This window comes from Oncorhynchus masou, chromosome 11 (genome assembly GCF_036934945.1).
Source record: "Oncorhynchus masou masou isolate Uvic2021 chromosome 11, UVic_Omas_1.1, whole genome shotgun sequence".
Classification (NCBI taxonomy): Eukaryota; Metazoa; Chordata; class Actinopteri; order Salmoniformes; family Salmonidae; genus Oncorhynchus; species Oncorhynchus masou.
In genome coordinates, this window is record NC_088222.1 from 178640 (window position 1) to 191233 (window position 12594).

The 12594-nt window shown below is 40.8% G+C and overlaps 1 protein-coding gene across 1 annotated transcript in view; it reads left to right on the top strand.

The window, feature by feature from the left end:
• The window catches only part of LOC135548932 (ciliary neurotrophic factor receptor subunit alpha-like), a gene marked incomplete at its 5' end in the record, with an annotated part of 194123 nt that overhangs the window by 174946 nt on the left and 6583 nt on the right, over positions 1–12594 (top strand). The window contains one exon of the mRNA XM_064979027.1: positions 6498–6630. Coding sequence (XP_064835099.1) covers positions 6498–6630 — 133 coding nt within the window. The remainder of the gene's footprint in view (positions 1–6497; positions 6631–12594) is intronic.

Sequence of the window (12594 nt, forward strand, 5' to 3'; positions counted from 1 at the left end):
ACGGCTATTCAGAGTTATGAAAACTGGTTGTTTTGCTAATGTTGAACTTATAATATGGCTACTGATACTGGAGAAGCTGAATCAAAGTCCAAGAATACAGATTTGATGATATTCTTGCAGAAAAATGTAATATGAACGCGACTGTCTTTTTCACGATTTGCCCAAATGTACCTTGGTGACATCACACTAAAAGTCTTGAGAATGAGTTGAATCAAAGTTATCCATCTGACATTTTGCACATACACTGCTGCCATCTTGTGGACACTATCATAATTACAACCAGAGTGATGGCTATAACTTTCTCTTCCATTTCAAAGATGGCGGTAAGAAAACACTGTTTTTTTGTGTATTTTCTTCTACCAGATCTATTTTGTTATATTCTCCTGCATTCAATTCACATTTAAACAAACTTCAAAGTGTTTCAAATGGTACCAATAATACGCATATCCTTTCTTCAGGGCCTGTGCTACAGGCAGTTAGATTTGGGTATGTCCTTTAGGCTACTGGGTTGATTCTAATGGGATTTTGATATTCTCTAACAATGGAGATCCAGCTCAGTTCTCTACTGCTCCCTGCTGGACATCCGATGTACTGCAAATTCTTCCTTACACACACACACTAACACACACTAACACACACACACACACACACACGTACAGGCACACACCAATACACACACTGTTCACATATACAACACCAGTCAAAAGTGTGGACACACCTACTCATTCCAGGGTTTTTCTTTATTTTTACTATTTTCTACATCGTGGAATAATAGTGAAGACATAACCATGAAATAAATCATGGAACCATGTAGTAACCAAAGAAGTGTTAAACAACTCAAAATATACTTTATATTTGAGATTCTTTGTTCTTTTATTTTTTTATTTGAACTTTCTCATTTCACCTTTCTCAACAAGTTCTCATTTACAACTGTGACCTGGCCAAGATAAAGCAAAGCAGTGCGACAAAAACAACAACACAGATTTACACGTGGCGTACATTCAATAATACAACAGAAAAATAGAAATCTCAGTGTTAGGCAATAAATAGACCAGAGTAGTGAAGTAATTATTTCAAATTAACACTGGAGTGATAGAAGTGCAGATGAAGTTGTGCAAGTATCTCAGTATAGCTGGCTGTATCTCAGTGTAGCTGGCTTTATCTCAGTGTAGCTGGCCATATCTCAGTATAGCTGGCCGTATCTCAGTATAGCTGGCCGTATCTCAGTGTAGCTGGCCGTATCTCAGTGTAGCTGGCCGTATCTCAGTGTAGCTGGCCGTATCTCAGTATAGCTGGCCTTATCTCAGTATAGCTTTCTTTATCTCAGTGTAGCTGGCTGTATTTCAGTGTAGCTGGCTGTATCTCAGTGTAGCTGGCTGCATCTCAGTATAGCTGGCTGTATCTCAGTGTAGCTGGCTGTATCTCAGTGTAGATGGCTGTATCTCAGTGTAGCTGGCTGTATCTCAAGTGTAGCTGGCTGTATCTCAGCTGGCTGTATCTCAGTATAGCTGGCTGTATCTCATCTGGCTGTATCTCATTGTAGCTGGCTGTATCTCATTGTAGCTGTTTGTATCTCAGTGTAGCTGGCTGTATCTCAGTGTAGCTGGCTGTATCTCAGTGTAGCTGGCTGCATCTCAGTGTGCTACTGCATCTCATTGTAACTGGCATCTCAGTGTAGCTGGCTGCATCTCAGTGTAGCTGACTGCATCTCAGTGTATCTGACTGCATCTCAGTGTAGCTGGCTGCATCTCAGTGTAGCTGGCTAAATTTCAGTGTAGCTGGCTGTATCTCAGTGTAGCTGTTTGTATCTCAGTGTAGCTGTTTGTATCTCAGTGTAGCTGGCTGTATCTCAGTGTAGCTGGCTGTATCTCAGTGTAGCTGGCTGTATCTCAGTATAGCTGGCTGCATCTCAGTGTAGCTGACTGCATCTCATTGTAACTGGCTGCATCTCATTGTAACTGGCAGCATCTCAGTGTAGCTGGCTGTATCTCAGTGTAGCTGGCTGTATCTCAGTGTAGCTGGCTGTATGGCAGTGTAGCTGGCTGTATCTCAGTGTAGCTGGCTGTATCTCAGTGTAGCTGGCTGTATCTCAGTGTAGCTGGCTGTATCTCATTGTAGCTGGCTGTATCTCATTGTAGCTGGCTGCATCTCAGTGTAGCTGGCTGTATCTCAGTGTAGCTCATTTCATCTCAGTGTAGCTGGCTTCATCTCAGTTTAGCTGGCTGTATCTCAGTGTAGCTGGCTGTATCTTAGTGTAGCTGGTTTCATCTCAGTGTAGCTGGCTGTATCTCAGTGTAGCTGGCTGTATCTCAGTGTAGCTGGCTATATCTCAGTGTAGCTGGCTGTATCTCAGTGTAGCTGGCTGTATCTCAGTGTAGCTGGCTTCATCTGTTTATGCTGTATCTCAGTGTAGCTGGCTGTATCTTAGTGTAGCTGGTTTATCTCAGTGTAGCTGGCTGTATCTCAGTGTAGCTGGCTGTATCTCAGTGTAGCTGTTTGTATCTCAGTGCTGGCTGTATCTCAGTGTAGCTGGCTGCATCTCAGTGTAGCTGTAGCTGACTGCATCTCAGTGTATCTCATTGTTTCATCTCAGTGTAGCTGGCTGCTGGCTTCATCTCAGTTTAGCTGGCTGTATCTCAGTGTAGCTGGCTGTATCTCAGTGTAGCTGGCTGTATCTCAGTGTAGCTGGCTGCATCTCAGTGTAGCTGGCTGTATGTCAGTGTAGCTCGTTTCATCTCAGTATAGCTGGCTTCATCTCTGTTTAGCTGGCTGTATCTCAGTGTAGCTGGCTGTATCTCATTGTAGCTGGCTGTATCTCAGTGTAGCTGGCTGTATCTCAGTGTAGCTGGTAGTATACATGATTTATTTTAACTTTATTTCACCTTTATTTTACCAGATAGGCAAGTTGAGAACAAGTTCTCATTTACAACTGTGACCTGGCCAAGATAAAGCAAAGCAGTGTGACAAAAACAACAACACGGAGTTACACATGGAATAAGCAAACATACAGTCAATAACACAAAATAAAAATCTATATACAGTGTGTGTAAATGTAGTAAGATTAGGGAGGTAATGCAATAAATAGGCCATAGTGGCAAAATAATTACGATTTAGCAATAAACTTCTTGATGCACCCGTCCCGTTAGCGGGATCAGTTTCGTCAACATCCGTTGAATTGCAGAGCGCCAAATTCAAATTAAATTATTAAAAATATTTAATTTCATGAAATCACAAGTGCAATATAGCAAAACACAGTTTAGCTTGTTCTTAATCCACCTGCCATGTCAGATTTCAGAAAAGCTATTCGGCGAAAGCCTAACAAGCGTTTATGTAAGAACATCTCTCTCAGTAGACAAAATATTACAAACAGCTAGCAGCCAAGTAGATTGGTCACGAAAGTCAGAAAAGCAATAGAAAAGAATTGCTTACCTTTGATGATCTTCGAATGTTTGCACTATAAATATAGTGCAAACAAAATAATCTTTGTTCCATAAAGATTATTTTTATTTTTATATCCAAAATTCCTGCATTTGGTTGGCGCGTTATGTTCAGAAATCCACAGGCTCGAGCGGTCACGGCCAACAAAAATTCCAAATGGAATCCGTAGAGTTCATAGAAACATGTCAAACCTTTTTTTTTTATCAATCCTCAGGTTGTTTTTACAATATGTAATCCATAATATTTCAACCGGACCGTAGCTTCTTCAATAGGAGAGAGAGAAAATGTCTGCGCCAAACTGTTGTGCATGCAAAACGCTGCTGGCACCCAGCCATACAATGACGCGATATGATCTTTCTCGCTCATCTTTCAAAATAAAAGCCTGAAACTATGTCTAAAGACTGTTCACAACATGTGGAAGCCATGGACAAAGGGAATCTGGTTGATATCCCTTTAAATGTAGCGAAGGCAGGCAATGGAACAGAGAGGTTTCAGGAAAAACAGCACTACCTGGTTGGATTTTCCTCAGGTTTTCACCTGCAATATCAGTTCTGTTATACTCACAGACAATACTTTAACAGTTTTGGAAACTTTAGAGTGTTTTCTATCCTAATCTGACAATTATATGCATATTCTATGTTCTGGGCCTGAGAAATAGGTAGTTTCATTTGGGTACATTTTTCATCCAAACATCAAAATACTGCCCCCGACACTCAACAGGTTCACTCCTCTTGACAGTTCAAAACTCTCCCCGAAGCAGCCACTATTTAATGTTTTACACCTCGTCAGCAAACTTGATGACGGTGTTGGAGTCGTGGGTGAACAGGGAGTACGGGAGGGTGCAGAGCACCATGTGGGGCACCCGTTTTGAGATGTCAGCACGGCAGAGGTGTTGTTGCCTCACTCACCACCTGGGGCTGTCGGGAAGTTTGGATCCAGTTGCAGAGGTAAGTGTTCAGTTCTGAACTTGGAGGGGACATTGGTTTGAGTGCTGAGCTGTAGTCAGTGAACAGTATTCTCACGTAGGTTTCTCTCTTATCCAGGTGGGTGAGGGCAGTGTGGAGTGCAATTGAGATTGCGTCGTTTATGGATCTGTTGGGGTCAGGGGGTCTGGGATGGATGTTGATGTGTGTCATAACTTCTTAACTTCTTATGGAACGGTAACGTCCCACCTGGCCAACATACGGTAAAATTGCAGAGCGCGAAATTCAAACTACAGAATTATAAATATTTAACTTTCATAAAATCACAAGTGTACGATATCAAAATAAAGCTTAACTTCTTGTTAATCCAGTCGCTGTGTAAGATTTAAAAAATGCTTTACGGCGAAAGCACACCATGCGATTATCTGAGGACAACGCCCCGCATACAAAAGCATGAAAAACATATTTCAACCAGACAGGTGCGCCACTAAAGTCAGAAATAGCGATATAATAAATTCCTTACTTTTGATGATCTTCTTCTGTTGGCACTCCAAAAGGTCCCAGATACATTACAAATGGTCCTTTTGTTCGATAATGTCCTTTATATTCATAAAATCTCCGTTTAGCTGGCGCTCTTCAGTCAATAATCCACCCAGTTTCCCTCCATCAAAATGCATAAAAAAATAAAACACAAACATTACCAATAAACTTTTCCAAACAAGTCAAACAACGTTTATAATCAAACCTTAGGTACTCAAATACATAAATAAATGATACAATTTGAGTTGGAGAATCGTTATGGTCTTTACCGGAGAAAAGTACCAAAGAATGCACTCTCTTCCACGCGCTTGGAACACTACAGCCAGCATGGAGCCACCTAGAAAAAACTACAATTTCTGTCTAATTTATCCAAACACCAAAATGAAACTCTTCCTATAGACTGTTGACATCTAGTGGAAGCCCTAGGAACTGCAATCAGGGAGGATTTCGCCTTATAATGAAAGTGACAGCCATTGTAATCAGTGTTATGTTGGGGGGATGGTTTGTCCTCGGGGGTTTCACCTGCCATATCAGTTCTGTTATACTCACAGACATTATTTTAACAGTTTTAGAAACGTGAGTGTTTTATATCCAAATCTGCCAATTATGCAAATCCTAGCTTTCGGGTTCTGAATAACAGGCAGTTTACTTTGGGCACGCTTTTCATCCGGACATGAAAAATACTGCCCCCTACCCAAGAGAGGTTAAGGATTGGGGTCCTGCTAGCGGGACAACTTCCAGGGAAACTGCAGGGCGCACAATTCAAATCAATTCTAATATTTATATTATATTTATATTAGTTAAACATGTAGGTACATATGTGTCTTACATCAGCTGACAGCTTAACTTCTTGTTAATTCACATATAAAATATTGGTGTGTGTGTGTGTGTGTGTGTGTGTGTGTGTTTGTGTGTGTGTGTGTGTGTGTGTGTGTGTGTGTGTGTGTGTGTGTGTGTGTGTGTGTGTGTGTGTGTGTGTGTGTGTGTGTGTGTGTGTGTGTGTGTGTGTGTGCGTGCGTGCGTGCGTGCGCGCGTGCGTGTGTGTGCATCTGTGTGTGATAATGAAAACAGTATCACAATGTGACCATATCCTTTCCATTGGCACAAATATGACATCACTACAAATTGACTTCCAGTTTGAACAACTTGTGTAATTGATTGTTCTTGCAGATTACAATTCATTCGGTCTCAGTTGATGATGATATTAACTAGTGAATGTTTATCCGTCCTGCTAGTAACATGTTGACAGGTGTAATGTGACTAGTGAGAAGTCAGCCAGAAAAAAAGAAAGGGAATTCACATGAGCACCAAAAAGCCTACATGCTGTACCGAGATGTTATACTACTGTAGCCATTTCCCTCGCTTCTAACAACGTAGACAGGTTAGGATTCTCAAACAGCCTACAGCGTTCTCTTAGAGGAGGGGCTATAACACAATGCAAACATGGTCAATTATGTACTGCATTGCTTCAACATTTACAACGTGTTCTGACATGTCCTGGCAGCCTTCTACCATCCTCTGATTGGACCTGTGTGATCGCTGTTCTTTTTATTGGTTGTGTCTCTAACTTGCTGTGTCTTATTGGCTGTCTTCCAGACACCACCCCTTCCGCAGCCCCTCCGTCAGCAGAGCCCCATAGGGCGGGCGTCCCAGTGGGTGGTGCTTCCTCAACCCTCCTGTCACCCCTCCTCTGGTACTCCTGCTATCTGCTGCTAGGGGCCCTAATTTGGTGAGTATACATCCTAACTAATATACGTTATACTGCTGTCTGCTGCCAGGGGCTCTAATGCTGGACCTCATGTGGTGAAACCAAAACACTTAACATGCGTGTTATGAGATTACTGTGAACCAAACAGAACAGGAGGAAGAGGAGAAGAGAGTAGAGAGCGGAGAGATTGGAGAGGAGAGAGAGGAGCAACAGCAGAGGAGAGAGGATGGAGGAGAGAGGAGAGAGGAGATAGTATAGAGGAGAGAGGAGTAAGAGAGAGGAGATAGGAAGAGGAGAGAGGAGAGATATCACCCGGTTAGGAGAGAAGATAGGAAAGAGGGCAGAGAAGAGAAGAGAAAGGAAAGCGGAAAGTAGGGAGAGAGAAGAGGGAGGGGAGTAGAGATACGAGACGAGATGAGAGACAGCACCAGGTTAGGGGAGAAGAGAGAGGAGAGATGAAAGAGGAGATAGTAAAGAGTAGGTAGAACAGAATGAAGAGGAGAGAGTATAGAGGAGAGAGTATAGAGGAGAGAGTATAGAGGAGAGAGTATAGAGGAGAGAGTATAGAGGAGAGAGTATAGAGGACAGAGTATAGAGGGCAGAGTATAGAGGGCAGAGTATAGAGGAGAGAGTATAGAGGAGAGAGTATAGAGGAGAGAGTATAGAGGAGAGAGTATAGAGGAGAGAGTATAGAGGAGAGAGTATAGAGGAGAGAGTATAGAGGAGAGAGGAGAGAGGAGAGAGGAGAGAGGAGAGAGTATAGATGAGAGAGTATAGAGGAGAGAGTATAGAGGAGAGAGTTTAGAGGAGAGATTATAGAGGAGAGAGTATAGAGGAGAGAGGAGAGAGGAGAGAGGAGATAGTATAGAGGAGAGAGGAGATAGTATAGAGGAGAGAGGAGATAGTATAGAGGAGAGAGGAGATAGTAAAGAGGAGAGAGGAGATAGTAAAGAGAACAGAGGAGACAGTATAGAGGAGAGAGTAAAGAGGAGAGAGGCGAGATGAGATAGGAGAGAGGAGATAGTAAAGAGCAGAGAGGAGAGAGGAGATAGTATAGAGCAGAGAGGAGATAGGAGAGAGGAGAGAGGAGAGAGGAGATAGTATAGAGGAGAGAGGAGATAGTAAAGAGGAGAGAGGAGATAGTATGGAGGCGAGAGGAGAGAGAGGAGATAGTATAGAGGAGAGAGGAGATAGTATAGAGGAGAGAGGAGAGAGTAAAGAGGAGAGAGGCGAGATGAGATAGTAAAGAGGAGAGAGGAGATAGTAAAGAGGAAAGAGGAGATAGTATAGAGCAGAGAGGAGAGAGGAGAGAGTATAGAGGAGAGAGGAGATAGTAAAGTGGAGAGAGGAGATAGTATAGAGGAGAGAGGAGATAGTAAAGAGGAGAGAGGAGATAGTATGGAGGAGAGAGGAGAGAGGAGATAGTAAAGAGGAGAGAGGAGATAGTAAAGAGGAAAGAGGAGATAGTATAGAGCAGAGAGGAGAGAGGAGAGAGTATAGAGAGGAGAGAGGAGATAGTAAAGTGGAGAGAGGGAGATAGTATAGAGGAGAGAGGAGATAGTAAAGAGGAGAGAGGAGATAGTATGGAGGAAAGAGGAGAGAGGAGATAGTAAAGAGGAGAGAGGAGATAGTAAAGAGGAAAGAGGAGATAGTATAGAGCAGAGAGGAGAGAGGAGATAGTATAGAGGAGAGAGGAGATAGTAAAGTGGAGAGAGGAGATAGTAAAGTGGAGAGAGGAGATAGTAAAGTGGAGAGAGGAGATAGTATAGAGGAGAGAGGAGATAGTATAGAGGAGAGAGGAGATAGTAAAGAGGAGAGAGGAGATAGTATGGAGGAGAGAGGAGAGGGGAGATAGTATATAGGAGAGAGGAGAGGAGTATATAGGAGAGAGGAGATAGTATATAGGAGAGAGGAGATAGTATAGAGGGGAGAGAGGAGATAGTATAGAGGAGAGAGGAGATAGTATAGAGGAGAGAGGAGATAGTCAAGAGGAGAGAGGAGATAGTACAGAGGAGAGAGTAGATAGTAAAGAGAAGAGAGGATGGAGGAGAGAGGAGAGAGTAAATAGGCGAGAGGAGGTAGTGTAGAGGAGAGAGGAGAGAGGAGATAGTATAGAGGAGAAAGGAGAGAGTAAAGAGGAGAGAGGAGAGAGGAGAGGGGAGACAGTGAAGAGGAGAGAGGAGGTAGAGGAGAGAGGAGATAGTAAAGTGGAGAGATGAGAGAGGAGATAGTGAAGAGGAGAGAGGAGATAGTATAGAGGAGAGAAGAGATAGTGAAGAGGAGAGAAGAGAGATGGAGAGAGGAGAGCGTAGTATGGAGGAGAGGGAGTATAGGACATAGTGCAGAGGAGAGAGTATAGAGGAGAGAGGAGATGGTATATAATATCGAGGAGATAGTACAGATTGTAGAGAAGATAATATAGTGGATATAGTATGGATGAGAGAGTATAGAATATAGAGGAGATGGTATAGATTGTAGGGGAGATAATATAGTGGAGATAGTATGGAGGAGATAGCATAGAGGAGAGAGCAGATAGTAAAGAGGAGATAATATACTGGAGATAGAATATATAATATAGAGGAGATAGTATAGATTGTAGAGAAGATAATAATATGGACATAGTATGGAGGAGATAGTATAGAATATAGAGGAGATAATATAGAAGAGATAGTATGGAGGAGATAGTATAGAATATAGAGGAGATAAGAATATAGTGGAGATAGTATGGAGCAGATAGTATAGAATATAGAGGAGATAGTATGGAGGAGATAGTGTAGAATATAGTGGAGATAGTATGGAGGAGATAGTATAGAATATAGAGGAGATAGTATGGAGGTGATAATATAGTGGAGATAGTATGGAGGAGATAATATAGAATATAGAGGAGATAGTATCGAATATAGTGGAGATAGTATGGAGGAGATAGTATAGAATATAGTGGAGATAGTATGGAGGAGATAATATAGTGGAGATAGTATGGAGGAGATTGTATAGAATATAGTGGAGATAGTATGGAGGAGGATAGTATAGAATATAGTGGAGATAGTATGGAGGAGATAGTATGGAGGAGAGAGAGGGGGAGTATGGAGTATAGAGGAGATAATATAGTGGAGATAGTATGGAGGAGAGAGTATAGAATATAGAGGAGATAGTATGGAGGTGATAATATAGTGGAGATAGTATGGAGGAGATTGTATAGAATATAGAGGAGATAGTATAGATTGTAGAGGAGATAATATAGTGGAGATAGTATGGAGGAGATAGTATAGATTGTAGAGGAGATAATATAGTGGAGATAGTATGGAGGAGATAGTATAGATTATAGAGGAGATAATATAGTGGAGATAGTATGGAGGAGATAGTATAGAATATAGAAGAGATAATATAGTGGAGATAGTATGTAGGAGATAGTATAGAATATAGTGGAGATAGTATGGAGGAGATAGTATAGAATATAGTGGAGATAGTATGGAGGAGATAGTATATAATATTGTGGAGATAGTATGGAGGAGATAGTATAGAATATAGAGGAGATAGTATAGAATATAGTGAGATATAATATAGTGGAGATAGTATGGAGGAGATAGTATAGAATATAGAGGAGAGAGTATGGAGTATAGAGGAGATAATATAGTGGAGATAGTATGGAGGAGATAGTATTTAATATAGTGGAGATAGTATGGAGGAGATAGTATAGAATATAGTGGAGATAGATGGAGGAAATAGGAGAGAGTATGGAGTATAGAGGAGATAATATAGTGGAGATAGTATGGAGGAGATAGTATAGAATATACTGGATATAGTATGGAGGAGATAGTATAGAATATATAGGAGATAGTATGGAGGAGATAGAATATAGTGGAGATAATATAGTGGAGATAGGAAGGGGGAGATATTATAGAATATAGTGGAGATAGTATGGAGGAGATAGTATAGAATATAGTGGAGATAATACAGTGGGGATAGTATGGAGGAGATAGTATAGAATATAGAGGAGAGAGTATGGAGTATAGAGGATATAATATAGTAGAGATAGTATGGAGGAGCTAGTATAGAATATAGAGGAGAGAGTATGGAGTATAGAGGAGATAATATAGTGGAGATAGTATGGAGGAGATAGTATAGATTGTAGAGGAGATAATATAGTGGAGATAGTATGGAGGAGAGATAGTATGGAGGAGATAGTATAGTATAGAGGAGATAATATAGTGGAGATAGTATGGAGGAGATAGTATAGAATATAGTGGAGATAATACAGTGGGGATAGTATGGAGGAGATAGTATAGAATATAGAGGAGAGAGTATGGAGTATAGAGGATATAATATAGTGGAGATAGTATGGAGGAGCTAGTATAGAATATAGAGGAGAGAGTATGGAGTATAGAGGAGATAATATAGTGGAGATAGTATGGAGGAGATAGTATAGAATATAGAGGAGAGAGTATGGAGTATAGAGAAGATAATATAGTGGAGAAAGTATGGAGGAGAGAGTATATAATATAGTGGAGATAGTATGGAGGAGATAGTATAGATTGTAGAGGAGATAATATAGTGGAGATAGTATAGAATATAGAGGAGATAATATAGTGGAGATAATATAGTGGAGATAGTATGGAGGAGATAGTATAGAATTTAGTGGAGATAGTATGGAGGAGATAATATGGAGGAGATAGTATGTAGGAGATAGCATGGAGGAGATAGTATAGCATATAGTGGATATAGTATGGAGGAGATAATATGGAGGAGATAGTATGGAGGAGATAGTATGGAGGAGATAGTATGGAGGAGATAGTATGGAGGAGATAGTATAGCATATAGTGGATATAATATAGTGGAGATAATATGGAGGAGATAGTATAGAATATAGAGGAGAGAGTATGGAGTATAGAGGAGATAATATAGAGGAGATAGTATGGAGGAGAGAGTATAGAATATAGAGGAGAGAGTATGGAGTATAGAGGAGATAATATAGAGGAGATAGTATGGAGGAGAGAGTATAGAATATAGAGGAGATAGTATGGAGGAGATAGTATAGAATATAGAGGAGATAGTATAGATTGTAGAGGAGATAATATAGTGGAGATAGTATAGAATATAGAGGAGATAATATAGTGGAGATAGTATGGAGGAGATAGTATAGAATTTAGTGGAGATAGTATGGAGGAGATAGTATGGAGGAGATAGCATGGAGGAGATAGCATGGAGGAGATAGTATAGCATATAGTGGATATAATATAGTGGAGATAATATGGAGGAGATAGTATGGAGGAGATAGTATGGAGGAGATAGCATGGAGGAGATAGTATAGCATATAGTGGATATAATATAGTGGAGATAATATGGAGCAGATAGTATAGAATATAGAGGAGAGAGTATGGAGTATAGATGAGATAATATAGTAGAGATAGTATAGAATATAGAGGAGAAAGTATGGAGTATAGAGGAGATAATATAGTGGAGATAGTATGGAGGAGATAGTATAGAACATGGAGGAGAGAGTATGGAGTATAGAGGAGATAATATAGTGGAGATAGTTTGGAGGAGATAGTATAGAATATGTAGGAGAGATAGTATGGAGTATAGAGGAGAGAGATAGGGCCTTTGTCTGCCAGTGCAGACATCCTGTCCTTGACTTATCCAAGGAGGAGAACATGGAGGAGATGTGACAAACTTTGTCAGTCTTTATACACAGATCATACCATTAGTTGACAACAATAGTTGAATTTACACATTCAGTACATAAGTTGTTCATATCAGATGGAGGAGTCCTCATCATTATGAAGCAGTTCCTGAGGAGATAGTATACACTTTAAAGATGAACAGGTGAACAATATGTGATTATATGTCTGGAGATAATACAGTGGAGATTATGGAATAGTATGAGGTCCATTCTGACCTGCCTGGGGCCTACAGGTAGATTACTAGATGTCTGAGGTCCATTCTGACCTGTCTGGTGCCTACAGGTGGAGATTATAATGTCTGAGG